The sequence below is a fragment of the Brachyhypopomus gauderio genome, chromosome 13 (assembly GCF_052324685.1).
Source record: "Brachyhypopomus gauderio isolate BG-103 chromosome 13, BGAUD_0.2, whole genome shotgun sequence".
NCBI classification, from domain to species: Eukaryota; Metazoa; Chordata; class Actinopteri; order Gymnotiformes; family Hypopomidae; genus Brachyhypopomus; species Brachyhypopomus gauderio.
Genome location: NC_135223.1, coordinates 8111520 through 8126787, shown reverse-complemented (window position 1 = coordinate 8126787; position 15268 = coordinate 8111520). Strand labels below are relative to the sequence as shown.

The 15268-nt window shown below is 42.6% G+C and overlaps 1 protein-coding gene across 6 annotated transcripts in view; it reads left to right on the top strand.

The window, feature by feature from the left end:
* Positions 1 to 295: 295 nt before the first annotated feature.
* The window catches only part of khdc4 (KH domain containing 4, pre-mRNA splicing factor), a 20098-nt gene continuing 5125 nt past the window's right edge, over positions 296 to 15268 (top strand). For 4 of the 6 annotated variants that reach the window (XR_013120540.1, XM_076970588.1, XM_076970585.1 and 1 more), the window contains exons 1-11: positions 296 to 436; positions 1496 to 1667; positions 1757 to 1888; positions 2335 to 2414; positions 2609 to 2661; positions 2838 to 3001; positions 3937 to 4148; positions 10131 to 10191; positions 10287 to 10344; positions 10433 to 10635; positions 11961 to 12101. Coding sequence is in view for 5 of the 6 variants with exons in the window: in XM_076970588.1 (XP_076826703.1) it covers positions 408 to 436; positions 1496 to 1667; positions 1757 to 1888; positions 2335 to 2414; positions 2609 to 2661; positions 2838 to 3001; positions 3937 to 4148; positions 10131 to 10191; positions 10287 to 10344; positions 10433 to 10635; positions 11961 to 12101 (1305 nt within the window). In the remaining variant the exon portion in view is untranslated. Of the gene's footprint in view, positions 437 to 1495; positions 1668 to 1756; positions 1924 to 2334; positions 2415 to 2608; positions 2662 to 2837; positions 3002 to 3936; positions 4149 to 10130; positions 10192 to 10286; positions 10345 to 10432; positions 10636 to 11960; positions 12102 to 15268 lie in introns of those variants that run through there. The other 2 variants (XM_076970586.1, XM_076970587.1) reach the window with 2 other exon arrangements.

The window sequence follows — 15268 nt, the reverse complement described above, 5'->3', positions numbered from 1 at the left end:
CTTCTCTCCCTCTGCTCCCTCCTCTTCCTCCTCTTCCCCCTCTCCCTCCTCCTTGGGATGGGGATCCAAAACAGAAAGAAAGATGTAACAAGTAGGACATACATAATGAACATTAGTGTCTTATTTTAAAGAGCATCACCAACAGTCTTTAGGCCTTTAGGTTAGGGTTAGAGACATTTCTCGTCTAAAGTCATAAATGATCAGAAGCATAACCGATCAGCTACCCTATAATATATTTCATCCTTTTTGTCGCTTTATTAATGAGAACTTTTATTTTGAATAATTTTAATGAAAGCGGAATCGGAAGCGGAAGTATAATAACGTATATGTTCCTCTTGGTTATAACAACGAGAATCTTGTTGATTTTGGATTTTACACTTAAGAGAATTTAATCGAATAATAAATATATGTCATTTGGTGCAACCCAGAACGGCGGGTGAGCGACATGAAACGGCTCTTTAGGGACGCACTGTTACTACCTGATAAGTGTCAATATCGTGTCCGGTTAGCCTGTTTTGTTTAGCAGTACTAGCTGAGAACGCTGTCAGGATTTAAACACAAATACTCTACAATTATTTTTTTGTATTTTTCGAGAAACAAAATGATCAGCAAAATTGTTCATGTACATTAAATCAGCGTTAAACGCTCCCTAAAACAATACTTCATCTTCGCTAGCCAACTAAATGAAGGCTCCGGGCCGAGTGGAGGCCGCAGGACACGGACCTGCTCCACTCAGTTCATCCTGTTTACTACTGAGAGAATTATCATTCAGTATTTTCTAACTGACATGCATTTACATTTTATATTTATGTGTCTATATGTCTAAAATTTTGAAGTAGAATCAACAAAATTTAAATGAAAAGTTGCATGGAGATGCTTTTTTGGCAGACCACCTGCTGAGAAACGCACCCCTCTTAATTCTGACTACACTGGTGTTGCGTCTAACCCAAACCTGAGGTCTGAGTAGCTGCTTACAGATATAACTCAGTTATCAGCTTCCAAATTTGCTGATCATTTTTATAGTCAGGTTGGGCTTATAAGAGTTAAAATAAACGCCAGTAGCGACTGAATTATTAAATGTATTATTATTATACGTATTATTATACGCGTGATGTCAGTGATTGATTTTGTATGTCGTGCATGTGCATCCAGGTTTTGTTTCGTAGTTTGCTGTTACATGCACGAGTGTTTGCTACGTAATAAGAATGTATTAGGTCTCATTTTTGTGGTCTCGTTTTAATTTACTTTTATTGGTAAAATTCACTTTTCAAATGTTACCTGTGAAAGCTTATCTCGCCACTTATACTGTAGTCGTTTCACTTGCTCATCATCCAGTGCTTGATGATGTGTGTCCGTTAGTTCAGATAATATGAAGGTAAATGTAAAATCATATGTATGAATTAACTCGGCTCTGAATTAACAAAGCTGCTGTTTGTTGTTGTAACATTGTGTGTAAATGTTCACTATATCTGTTCCTCACTGTTTATGCACCAAGTCGGCGGAGTAAATGGGACCAGGCAGGCACAGGGGCCCTGGGCGAGGGAGACTCCGCCCCCACAGGGGCCCTGGATGCAGCTGCTGCTGTAGCAGCCAAGATCAACGCTATGCTGGTGGCTAAGGGCAAACTGAAGCCCTCCCAGATCGCTGCTCCTGGACCTGTGGAGAAGGTCAGCTCGACATCTCTGCCCCCAGGATCAGTGCTGGAGATGTGCAGAATATTGTCACGTTAATGGGAGTATGCCACTGTCTTCTGTAGGGTGCAGGGGCAGCTGGGAAACCCACGCCAGTAGCGAAAGCTAAAGATGATCTGGTGGTTGCTGAGGTGGAGATAAATGATGTCCCCCTCACCTGTCGCAATCTGCTGACGCGGGGACAAACTCAAGATGAGGTCAGAAGCTGCTGATGTGGGCCAGACTCAGGAAGGTTATTGCCACTTCCTGATGGCAGGACACTCGTTTGTGTGATGCCCTTTTTCATTTATTGGTGTTAGCAGGAGGGGCAGAGGGATGGGAGTAGGAGTGGTTAAAGATTCACATGCACAAATGTTCCTCTGAGGCTTCCTTACTGAGATGTAGAAAATTAAGTGATTTAGAACTCATTTGACTGACGTATTTGATGTACTAGTTCAGAGAACATGCCCTCTACAGCTGTTCTCCATTCCTTAGATCTCTGTACATGCTATGACATGTAATTGTTGTGCCAATCAAGGTACTGTGCTGTTAAAATCTCACCATACTCTACACTTGAGAAGCAGATCATCTTGCTCAACGTTTATGCGTTGACTCTACCTCATTCTGTTGTCTTGCATAACTGCGTTCTGTGTTTTATGTTCAGATAAGCAGAGTGAGTGGTGCAGCTGTGTCCACCAGGGGGCGATACATGACGTCAGAGGAGAAAGCCAAAGCCTTGCCCAGGTACATCTGTTATTCAGAACTTGGCTGGTGTGCTTTGTGGTTGTACAGGATGATTTCCCTTCAGAGAGATACAGTAGGGTTAGGGTTAGTCTCTCTCAGCGAGTTAATGATGATTCTCAGGTTAGTGTTAGATAATTCATTGTCTTCCTGTGATTGATGATGTGATTGATGATTATGTTTCCCTGTTTCCTTAGTGATCGGCCTCTTTATCTCCACGTTCAAGGACAAACTAGGGGACTTGTTGATAGTAAGTGTCATAACTCTGATCTCTAACGCCATTCTCTGCTGGGCCAAATCTTCTGGAGCCTTGGCTTCTAAGAACTGTTATTGTGTCTGCGTGTGTGCGCGTGCGTGTATGTACACGCGTGCGTGTGTGTACACGCGTGTGTGTGTACGTGTGTGCGCGCGCGTTGCTCTCTGTAGAAGCAGTAAACAGGATAAAAGAGCTCATCACTAACGGAGTAGTAAAAGCTGCCACCAGTTCCAGCACATCGTACAGTGGAGCCACAGTCACTGTCTACACGCCCCCCGGCCCTCCTCCCCCAGCACTGCCCCCTGCAGGACACAAACCACACTTCACTGGTGGGGTAAGTGTATGATCATATGTATTTATTTACCTAGAAAAACCTGTGCTTTTATGAATAGTTATGTGAATATAGTTAGTTGTTTGAAAACATGCTTATTGTCATGATTACTGCATTTGTGTACATTTTTTGGTTTCAGTCATTATGTTTTGTGACTATTATTGTGGTTTATGTGTCTCTTTGTTGATGATTTTAAAAGTGTCATTGTAAATGAGTGTCATTGTAGGCTGTCAGTGTAAATGAGAATATGGCCTTAATCATGCTTGCTGAGTACATTAAAGCTTAAATTAATGACTTTGTATATTTGTAAATAAAGGATGTTATGGTGCATTAAAGCTTAAATGACTTTAAAATCTAAAGTAAACTTGTGTGCCCATATTGTGATGCTGCAATCGCTATAGAAATATATCTATATATTATATATAATACAATTGTCGATTATAAAGTAGTCTTGGTCTATGCAGCAACATTTGAAGTGCTGTTTAAGTGCCATTGTTGTGCACTGTGTGTGACATTGTTGTACAACTGTTACCTTTGGACTCCAGCGGTGTGAGGAGCTATGAAAGGTTATCTGCAGTATTGGACATCATCAAATTAGTACCATTATCTGACATGCTAGTTAACTTAAATTAGTTTATATATAATATATTATGCGTAATATATTATATATAAATATATAATAATATATAATATATAATATTATATATATATTAAATATTTTATTTACCCAGCTGATCAAACATTGAAACTGGTCTGCAAACATTTTAAAATATGCTATTATGGTTAGTATAGGGATAAGTATACTATTATGGTTAGTATAGGGATAAAAATACTATTAGGGTGTTTATTTATGCCAGCTTGTCTTTGTTGACATAGATATTAGCTTGAAGATGCCTCTGCTGTCTGTGTCTTCTGAACAGTGCTTCTCTGTCTCTTAGATGCACTATGTACAGGATAAGATCTTTGTGGGCTTAGAGCACGCTCTCCAGGGTTTCTCTGTGAAGGAGCGCGTGGAGGGTCCGGCTTGCTCCTATCTGCAGCACATCCAGGCAGAAACAGGTGCAAAGGTGTTTCTGCGGGGGAGGGGCTCTGGCTGCCTGGAGCCAGCATCTGGGAGAGAAGCATTTGAGCCCATGTACATTTACATCAGGTCAGCACCCACTTTAAGACACAATGGGCACAATGTTAGGGTTGGGGTGGGGTTGGGGTTAGTGTTAGGGTTGGAGTTACTGTTAGGGTAGTGCTGGGCGGTATGACCAAAATTCTATATCTTGGTATTTTTCGAAATTATACTGGTTTCACGGTATACTGGTTTAACGGTGTTTTTTCCCCCCATACATGATGTGTTAACTGCATTGATAAAGAATTACTGCAGTAGAGTGGTTGAGAGTACCCTATTCCACTGTTAGAATTACTGTAGTAGAGTGGTTAAGAGTGCCCTATTACACTGTTAGAAAAATGTCTCCACCTAAGTATTACATGTAATACAGATTTGCATGGTCTCACGTGATCAGTTTTCAAATGGTAGCTCTAAAGTAGTGAATGAATCAAGCATGATAGTTGCAGTAAAAATGCAAAACCTTTTATTTAAAACATTTTTCAGACAACATCAAAACTGTAGGATTACAATTTATGTGAACCAGCTACACGTAATATTATAAATTGCATACCAGTTTGATAATAACAAATAAGAGGTATTTAGATATAAAGTAAACAGGGCTGTTCGTCAATGGTTGTGTTGTAATGGAAAGTCCCAAATATCTTACCTTTAATTAAATAACAATATTTAAACAAATAAATAATAACAGTGGTCGAATACTGGGGAGACGGTACCATCTCTTTTAATGTGATAAAAAGCTAATTATTTCGAATCATTTGGACCATATGTGTATTTGTATAAATATGTACCTTAATTAAGCTAACCTAGCCACTAGGGTGCACACACCCTATTTTAGTGCCGGTCCCAAGCCCGGATAAATAGGGAGGGTTGTGTCAGGAAGGGCATCCGGTGTAAAAACTGCGCCAAATCAAATGATGTGGATCAAAAACAGAAATTCCATACTGTATCGGTCGAGGCCCGGGTTAACAACAACCACCACTGGTGCTGTTGTCCAACAGGGCATTAGTGGAAATTGGACTACTGTTGGGACAAGGAGGAGGAGGAGGAGAGGGGGGGGAAGAGGATTCTGAAGCTGAAAGAGAGGAGGCAGAGCAGGAAGGTGGAGGTTAGAGTTGGTACGTTGAATGTGGGCTCTATGACAGGTAAAGGGAGAGAGCTAGCTGATGCGATGGAGAGGAGGAAGATAGATATACTGTGTGTACAGGAGACCAAGTGGAAGGGGAGCAAGGCCAGGAGCATTGGTGGTGGCTTCAAACTATTATATCATGGTGTAGACAGGAAGAGGAATGGAGTAGGGGTAATCCTGAAGGATGAGTTTAGTAAGAGTGTAGTGGAGGTAAAGAGAGTAAGTGACAGGGTGATCTGTGTAAAGTTGGAGATTGATGGGGTGATGATGAATGTCATCAGTGCTTATGCTCTTCAGGTAGGTTGTGATGTGGAGGAGAAAGAAGAATTCTGGAGATAGTTAGATGAAGTTGTTTTGCAGGTTCCTAAAGAAGAGAGCAGGCATGAAAATCTGTCACCTTTCGGCGAAATTCGCCGTTTTGAAGTCGAAAAGGGTGACCTACGTGAATCGTGTAGATCCGAGGAGTTTTTTTTTTGGGGGGGGGGGGGGGGGTCGGGGGTCGGGAGATTATATGTATATATTTTAATTATCATATTGACTTAATAAGCAAACAGAGCACTTCCGAAATCGGCAATTCCAGCAGTTTCCGCCCAGAACCTTCATGGAGGCCAAATAGCGTTCAATCATACGAACGTTCTTCATTCATGTTATTCATTTACTGCTAAGCGGGACGAGAAGCAGGACCTGCTACACCGGGGACACGGCAGAAGAGCGTACATTTACCAGATCGTACATTTACCACTATATTTACCAGATCATACATTTCCCAGTGGATTTAATTGGGTTATTAATGGTTTCAATCGTTTTCATATTTTGCGGTAAAACAAAGTTACTGCCGTTCGCTACAGCGTTGAACACTGTCAGAAATAGCCACAAGCTCTTGTGATAAATAGGTAGATGGGCATATTAAGTTCGCGTCAACCCCGTGTAATTAACGGCGACATAAAATGAGAAACAAGATTTTTTTTCTAGTGTGTCTGTAGTTGTAACTGGTGAATCCAGGGATGTGTGAGGATAACATTCGCGCCAGGGCTGAAAAGGTTGAAGATGAAGTTGTAAACTCTTGTCGTTTGAGTCTACCCTGTGCTTTAGCCCATGTTAGAAAATAAAAACACGTGAACCGTGGTATTTTTACACTCATTTTCGCCGCTGATGTATTTATTGGTTCATTAAGACGTAATGGTTTTGACTAAGCCATCCGGAATGGCGAAAACAGCTTCTCGCATTTACGGATCTGGCTCGTACATTGAATCCATTGACAAGACAGTCAAAACATTTTTTAATGGATTTTACTATATTTTACGGAGCCCGTAAGGTGACATCATGTAAAAAATAATAACGCGTGGCCACGACTTATTAACGCGTGGGAACGAGATACTAATGTCGCCTTTCACACACGGCAACAAAGTTTATTTTTCCCAGGGATGTTCGCGAACTGACTGCCCAATGAAGGTAAACCTGGCTTTATATAAAGTAATACTTAATTATCTTGTTCGCACACGTTAATTATCTCGTTTGCACGCGTTAGTAAGTCGTGGCCACGCGTTATTATATTTTTTACGTGATGTCACCTTACGAGCTCCGTAATATTTGGCATCACCTGTCGCTGTATCCCCGTACACCAGCAGCCACCCCCCCGTCGCCGTATCCCCATGACGTCACATGTCAATGCCCCCCACGTCAACGCCCCGTCGCCGTATCCCCATGACGCCCCCCGGTCTTCTCACCTTTTTAACCCCTGACCCATTTTCATGCCTGAGAGAGAGTGGTTATTGGAGCAGATTTAAATGGACATGTTGGTGGAGGGAACAGTGGTGATGAGGAGGTGTTGGGTAGATATGGTGTTAATGAAAGGAATACGGAAGGACAAATGGTGGTAGATTTTGCTAAAAGGATAAAGATGGCTGTAGTTAACACTTTAAGAAAAAGGAAGAGCACAGGGTAACATATAATAGTGGGGGAGGATGCACACAGGTTGACTATATCCTCTGTAGGAGACGAAACCTGAAAGAGGTTAGTGATTGCAAGGTGTTACCAAGGGAGAGTGTAGCTAAACAGCATAGGATGGTGATATGTAGGATGGTTTTGGAGGTGAAGAAGAGGAAGAGAGTGAGAGCGGAACCTAAGATCAGGTGGTGGAAGTTAAAGGATGAGGACTGTGGTGTAAAATTCAGGGATGAGGTGAGGCAGGTACTGGGTAATGGTGGTGGTGTTCTGGATACCTGGGATGAGACTTCAAATGCAGTGAGGGATGTGGCTAGGAAGGTACTTGGTGTGACCTCAGGACAGAGGAAGATAGACAAGGAGTCTTGGTGGTGGAATGAGGACGTTTAGGAAAGTTTGAGAAGAAAGCGGTTGGCTAAAAAGAATTGGGGTTTTCAGCAAGATGAAGAAAGTAGACAGAGGTACAAGGAGATGTGACGTAAGGCAAAGAGAGCAGTGGCAGAAGCTAAAGAGAAGGCATATAGCAAGCTGTATGAGAAGTTGGACACTAAGGAAGGGGAAAAGGATCCGTACAGATTGGCCAAACAGAGAAACTGTGATGGGCAGGATGAGCAGCAGGTTAGGATGATGAAGGATAAAGATGGAAATGTGTTGTCTGGTGAGGAGAGTGTCTTGGGAAGGTGGAAGGAGTATTTTGAGGAACTGTTGAATCAAGAGAATGAAAGTGAAAGAAGGTTAGATGAGGTAGAGGTTGTGAATCAGGAAGTGCCTCAGGTGAGCAAGGAGGAAGTTAGGTCTGCAATTCGGAGAATGAAGTGTGGTAAGGCAGTTGGACCGGATGATATTCCAGTGGAGGCATGGAAATGTTTGGGAGATACAGCAGTGGAGTTTTTGACTGGGTTATTTAACATAATCTTGGAAGGTCAGAAGATGCCTGAGGAGTGAAGACGAAGCATAATGGTGCAAGAATAAGAGTGACGTTCAGAGCTGTAGTAATTACAGGGGAATAAAGTTGATCAATCACAGCCTGAAAATCTGGGAAAGAGTAGTGGAAGCTAGGCTTAGAGGAGAGGTAGAGATCTGTGAGCAGCAGTATGGTTTCATGTCAGCTAAGTGCACCACAGATGCTGTGTTTGCTTTGAGAGTGTTAATAGAGAAGTATAGGGAAGGACAGAAGGAGTTACATTGTGTGTTTGTTGACTTAGAGAAAGCTTGATGATAGAGTACTGAGACAGGAGCTGTGGTATTGTATGAGGAAGTCAGGAGTAGCAGAAAAGTATGTGAGGGTAGTGCAGGATATGTATGAGAATGGTGTGACAGCAGTGAGATGTGCGATAGGAATGACAGACGAGTTTAAAGTGGGGGTAGGACTACATCAGGGATCAGACCTGAGTCCCTTCCTGTTCGCAATTGTCATGGACAGACTGACGGACAAGGTTAGGCAGGAGTCCCCTTGGACTATGATGTTTGCTGATGACATTGTGATCTGTAGTGAGAGTAGGGAGCAGGTGGAGGTGAGCTTGGAAAGATGGAGATATGCTTTGGAGAGCTGGGGAATGAAAGTGAGCAGGAGTAAAACAGAGTACATGTGTGTGAATGAGAGGGCAGACGGTGGACAGGTCCAGTTACAAGGAGTTGATTTGGTGAAGGTTGACGAGTTTACCTACTTAGGGTCGAGGGTACAGAGTAATGAAGGAAGTGAAAGAGAGGTAAAGAAGAGAGTGCAGGCAGGGTGGTGTGGATGGCATAAAGTGTTTGGGGTGATCTGTGATAGAAGTGTGTTGGCTAGAATGAAAGGAAAGATCTATAGGACAGTAGTGAGACCTGCTATGTTGTATGGACTGGAGCCAGTGGCACTGAGAAAGAGACAGGTGAGGGAGATGGAGGTGTCTGAGATGAAGATGTTGAGATTCTCATTTGGAGTGAAACTTATTTCTGATCCTATCCTTCCTTGTTAGAGGATCAGCACATGTAGCATGTTTTGGAGATAAAGTTAGAGAGGCGAGATTGAGATGGTTTGGACATGTACAGAGGAGGGTGGAGAGGTATATTGGTAGGAGGGTCTTGAGGATGGAACTTCCAGGCAAGAGGAGGAGAGGTAGACTTAATAGGAGGTTTATGGATGCAGTGGTGGAGGATATGAGAGTGGCTGGTGTGTCAGTGGAGGACACTCAGGACAGGGCCAGATGGAGGAGTTTGATCCACTGTGGTGAACCCTAAATGGGAATTGCCGAAAGAAGTAGTAGTAGTAACTTAATTAAGCTGAAGGTGCTGGACAATATTGAAAATAGACTTGAGTTCCACCTTGTAAAAGATCGAGAGGTGCACGACCTCGCGACGCCACAGTGGAGCCACCGCGATCGCGTCATTTTTGCTGCGTGGACGCTCACGCTGGTTGCGACGTGTCAAGTATGAACAGCTTTATGGGTGGTGCAGCAGATTGCTCCTGTTACCACCAGCTGCGACAACTTTTGCTCGACAGCATTTGCAGCAAGTGACCTTTAAAACCTTATGTACTTTGTGACAACAGACACGGCTCCTTTCTTTGGCAAAAGTTCCTTTGGGGCATCATCTTTTACTTCAATGTTTGGTGGAATTTGTGGTTCAGAACGTCCCTCGTTTTCAGCAAACTAGATTTGCGCTCTGTTGCTTGTGTGCTTAGCGGCGCAGCAATAAAAAGCATCCCTTGAGAAACAATTAATGACCGTGCTGCGTTACGGACACTTTTAGGCTATTTAAACCGGTGTGGCCAGTATATGAAACATTCTTATGATTACAAAAATAAACACTAGGTTAGGGTTAGAGTTAGGTTTGTTGTTAGGGGTTAGGGTTAATCCTAATCCATCTCAGCCGGTTAGGATTAGAAATGTTGGGCATCAGAGAATAGCAGTAGAGATCAGAGTGAAGGTGGAGCATTAAACTCACAGCAGTGTCTCTTCCAGCCACCCCAAACCAGAGGGACTCGCTGCAGCGAAAACACTGTGTGAAAACCTCCTGCAGACAGTGAGTACATGCGGTCCGAGTGTGCGCAAGCACCATGTCCTGATGTCTTGAGTGCCGTGCTGGTGCGTTCTGATTCGGGGAACTTGTGCTTTCAGGTCCATGCCGAGTACTCTCGCTACCTGAGCCAGATGAGTACGGTGATGCCCACACAAGGTCCCCACACCCGTCTCAGCTCCCCCAGTGCACGTCTATAGGAGTGCAGAAGAGTTCAGTGGGTGATTCATCTCTGCTTCTGTCACAGGTTTCGTTGTGCCTCCTGCTGTGAATGGAATGCCCCCTCAGCCACCGTACTGCCCTCCCACAGGTTTCCAGGCCTCCTACCCCCCCCCTGGGCCTCCTCCCTACTCACTGCCACCTCCAGCTGTGTCACTAGGCCCTCCACCCTCAATACCACCCCCTAATGCCCAATACCCCATCACACCTGCTCCGGCTAACGTACCACAGGTAATGGAGCACGCTTCCTATCTCACACAGGCATTTGGATGGTTCTGTATGGATGTACACAAATTCCGAAGCAACAGGACAGTCCATTTAAGAAACTCTCAGTAAGGCCTAAATTCATCAAACTAAAGAACATCAACATGCTACTTTCAAATAGAGCACAAATAGAGCAAATGTTTCAGTGAAATGAACATGAAATGAAGCCTGTCTCTAATATAGTTATTTCTTTGAGGCCCATTCATAGGCCCATCCAAAGAGTACTGAAAAATTGTAATTGAGTAAAAGTATCTTTACTTTGCCTAAAATCTACTCAGAGTAAAAGTAAAATTACCCATCTCAAAATTTACTCCAGTAAAAGTACAAAATTACTTCATTTAAAATGTAATTTGAGTAAAAGTTACTTAGTTACTTTCAGTTATTTAATGCATGGATGAATCATGAACCAAAAACAGCACAAGTTTTTTTAATCGATTTCAAAGTGTATTTAAGTGCACATCCACACTTGCAAAAAGATCAGCTGGGCTCAGGAACATACTTCTTTACAGCACAAGGACAGTCACAACCTGTACCATAAAGTGCAAACAATTTTCAGTCCTATTGTCCAACGGACAACACTATAAGAATAAAGAAATTTAAATTACAAATTATTCAAAAAACAAAATGCACACAAAATTAAGTGCCCACAAGATGCCACAAATCAAACTAAAATGCAACAGGATTCCACTACTCACAATAAAATGCCCACAGAATCCTACATCAAAAATTTAAAAATGCTCATAGGATCCCACAATTTAAAAGTAAGTGCTCACAGGATCCAACTATTCAAAATACAGTGCCCATCGGATCCCACTATTCACAATAAAATGCCCACAGGTTGCCACAACTCAAAATAAAATATAAAATGACCACAGGATCCCACATCTCAAAATAAAACAAAATGCACACAGGATTCCATTATTTAAAACGTTCACAGGATCCAACTATTCAAAATACAGTGCCCACAGGATTCCACTTTTCACAATAAAATGTCCACAGGATCTCACAGAACCTGATAGATAGAAGATTTAAAGATAGAACAATCTCATCCTTTTGGTAAAAAAGTGAGTAAATGTGAGTAAATGTAATTAGTTACTTTCCACCCCTGGCAGTATTTAGCATAAAACTGAAAATATTTATCTGTTTCTATGCTTAACACCAGTGTATTTGTATTATTTCAGTGGTTTCTGAGTAACTTGTCAGTTTTTTCCTCCACAACCTGGTGGATTGCAGCTGAACAAAGTAATTAACATTGACTTTTACTTTAAGTAGCTTATATCGTTCTTTGTCAGCCCATCCCACCTGCAGGATTCCTGTCTCTTGCCCCGCCAATCAAATCTGCGGCTCCTGCAGCCCCACCCCCTGCCCCTCAGAAGCGTCGCTTTACTGAAGAGGTACCAGACGAGGTGGACAGCAGCCTGTTTGGCTACCAGGTGAGAATGCTCTCTCTTAATCCTAACCCTTACCCTCTCTCTCAACCCTAACCCTTACCCTCTCTCAACCCTAACCCTTTCTCTCAACCCTAACCTTTACCCCCTCTCAACCCTAACCTTTACCCCCTCTCTCAATCCTAACCCTTACCTTCTCTCAACCCTAACATTTACTCTCTTTCTTAACCCTAACCTTTACCCTCTCTCTCAATCCTAACCCTTAAGCCTGGTTTATACTTTCGCGAGCGACCGTAGCGCGCGACTCCGCCCACCTCGCGCGACCCTGCGCGAGCGGTGTAGGCGTTTATACTTTCGCGAGTGTTGCGAGCGTCACTGCAGTGTAAATATGGCTTTGCAGTGTTGTCCGAAACGATACGTTAACAAATACGAGCCTCTTGTAATTCCAGGACGAAACATGAGAGAACGTGAAGACGTTAAGATTGGGCGTTTTGAAAATAAACAACCATTAAATAATGTGATAAAAAAGCGAATTATTTCGATTCATTTCGAGTATATGTATAAATATTTAACTTATTTAAGTTTATCGTGCTGGGAAATATTGAACTGGACCTTTAAAGTGACGTACAAGTGCTTTAATTCCACCTTGTAAAGGTGTATGAAGCCGGCAAACATGACTTTGTCCATCGCGCGCGCGAAGTTACAAAATTCGAGAGGTGCACGACCTCGCGAACGGACAGCGCGTGAGGCCCTCGCGCACGGGCGGAGCCTCAGCGATTACGTCATTTTCGCTGCGCGGACCCTCGCGCCACGTCAAGTATAAACCAGGCTTTACCCTCTCTTAACCCTTACCCTCTCTCTCAACCCTAACCTTTACCCTCTCTCTCAATCCTAACCCTTACCCTCTCTCAACCCTAACCTTTACCCTCTCTCAACCCTAACCTTTACCCTCTCTCACCCCTAACCTTTACCCTCTCTCTCAATCCTAACCCTTACCCTCTCTCAACCCTAACCTTTACTCTCTCTCTTAACCCTAACCTTTACCCTCTCTCTCAATCCTAACCCTTACCCTCTCTCTTAACCCTAACCTTTACCCTCTCTCTCAATCCTAACCCTTACCCTCTCTCAACCCTAACCCTTACCCTCTCTCTTAATCCTAACCATTTACATTTACAGCATTTAGCAGACGCTCTTATCCAGAGCGACTTACAAAGAGCTTTGCATTTGATCACAGAATTCATCCTAGGTAATAGTATGGATAGACCAGAATTCAAGATACCATTGAGTCAGACTACTACTAAACTACAGGAGTCACTCCATGCTTAAAGTCTCATGGAAGACAAAGCTCCAGACTATTCTCCATCCTGGCTCCAAGATGGTGGAACGATCTTCCATTAGCTGCTAGGACTGCAGAGTCTATTGCTATCTTCAAGCGTAGACTGAAGACTCACCTGTTTGTTGAGTTCTTACCAGAGCACTAACTCAGCTGATACCACTTGCAGTTGTTCTTAAATTGTATGTCTGTCTATGGTTAATTGTGCTTCTTGGCAAACGTCTAACTTGCAAAACACTAGGTAATGACATTGACTCCTGTAGTTTAGTAGTAGACTGACTCAATGGTATCTTGAATTCTGGACTATCCGTACTATTTCCTAGGATGAATTCTGTGATCAGATGCAAAACACTGTTGTAAGTCGCTCTGGATAAGAGCGTCTGCTAAATGCTGTAAATGTTAAATGTTAAATAATTGGTCATAGACTGCTATGACCAATTGGTCATAGACTATGGTCTTAACCATAACCCTCCCTCTTAACCCTAACCCTTACCCTCTCTCTTAACCCTAACCATAACCCTCCCTTTTAAGTTTACATTTTGAAGTTATTCTTTATACTATATGAACTTTAAGATTCACAAAGAGCAGCAGACCTGAACACGTCACATGTTTTTATAGACCTGTGTGTCTGATATTCAGCACAGGTCTTTAGAGATGCTGTAGTTAATATATAGTAAACATAGCAAGAAAGAACACCATAACAAATGAACAGTAAATTAAAGTTTGCACACGTGCTGCCTCAGAGGTCCTTTCACAGCACGGTGGCTAAACGAGTGAGATCAGCCATTATAAGCTATTGTGTGTGTGTTTTAAAGACTGGTGAAAATGTTCAGTGAGGCATAAGAAAATGACTAGACAATATTTACAAAGCATAAGTATATTTCATATACAAGCATATTTCATATACAAGACAACTTTTTACAGCAGTTCATACAGAAGCCACATTTATTTACATATAAGATAAGAATTCTATTCAAGGTGCTATACATTAAAATATTAAAGGTGTAAGTCAGTTGAGTCAAAGAAATTAGTTTAAAGAATAGAAACTAAAAACTTTAGTTTTTTTTTCAAAACTTTTCAAACTGAAAAGTTGAATATTGAAGAATCTTGAAATAATGTAGGAGTGACATCTGCATAGAGACAAGCAGATGACAGAAGAGACAACTGAGTATTACCTGAGTAGACCTGTGTGTACCTGTAGTGACCTTACCTGAGTAGACCTGTGTGTACCTGTAGTGACATTACGTGAGTAGACCTATGTGTACCTGTAGTGACCTTACCTGAGAAGACCTGTGTGTACCTGTAGTGACCTTACCTGAGAAGACCTGTGTGTACCTGTAGTGACTTTACGTGAGTAGACCTATGTGTACCTGTAGTGACCTTACCTGAGAAGACCTGTGTGTACCTGTAGTGACCTTACCTGAGTAGACCTGTGTGTACCTGTAGTGACATTACGTGAGTAGACCTATGTGTACCTGTAGTGACCTTACCTGAGAAGACCTGTGTGTACCTGTAGTGACCTTACCTGAGTAGACCTGTGTGTACCTGTAGTGACCTTACCTGAGTAGACCTATGTGTACCTGTAGTGACCTTACCTGAGAAGACCTGTGTGTACCTGTAGTGACCTTACCTGAGAAGACCTGTGTGTACCTGTAGTGACCTTACCTGAGTAGACCTGTGTGTACCTGTAGTGACCTTACCTGAGTACACCTGTGTGTACCTGTAGTGACCTTACCTGAGTAAACCTATGTGTGTACCTGTAGTGATCTTACCTGAGTAGACCTGTGTACCTGTAGTGACCTTACCTGAGTAGACCTGTGTACCTGTAGTGACCTTACCTGAGAAGACCAGTGTGTATACCTGTAGTGATCTTAACCTG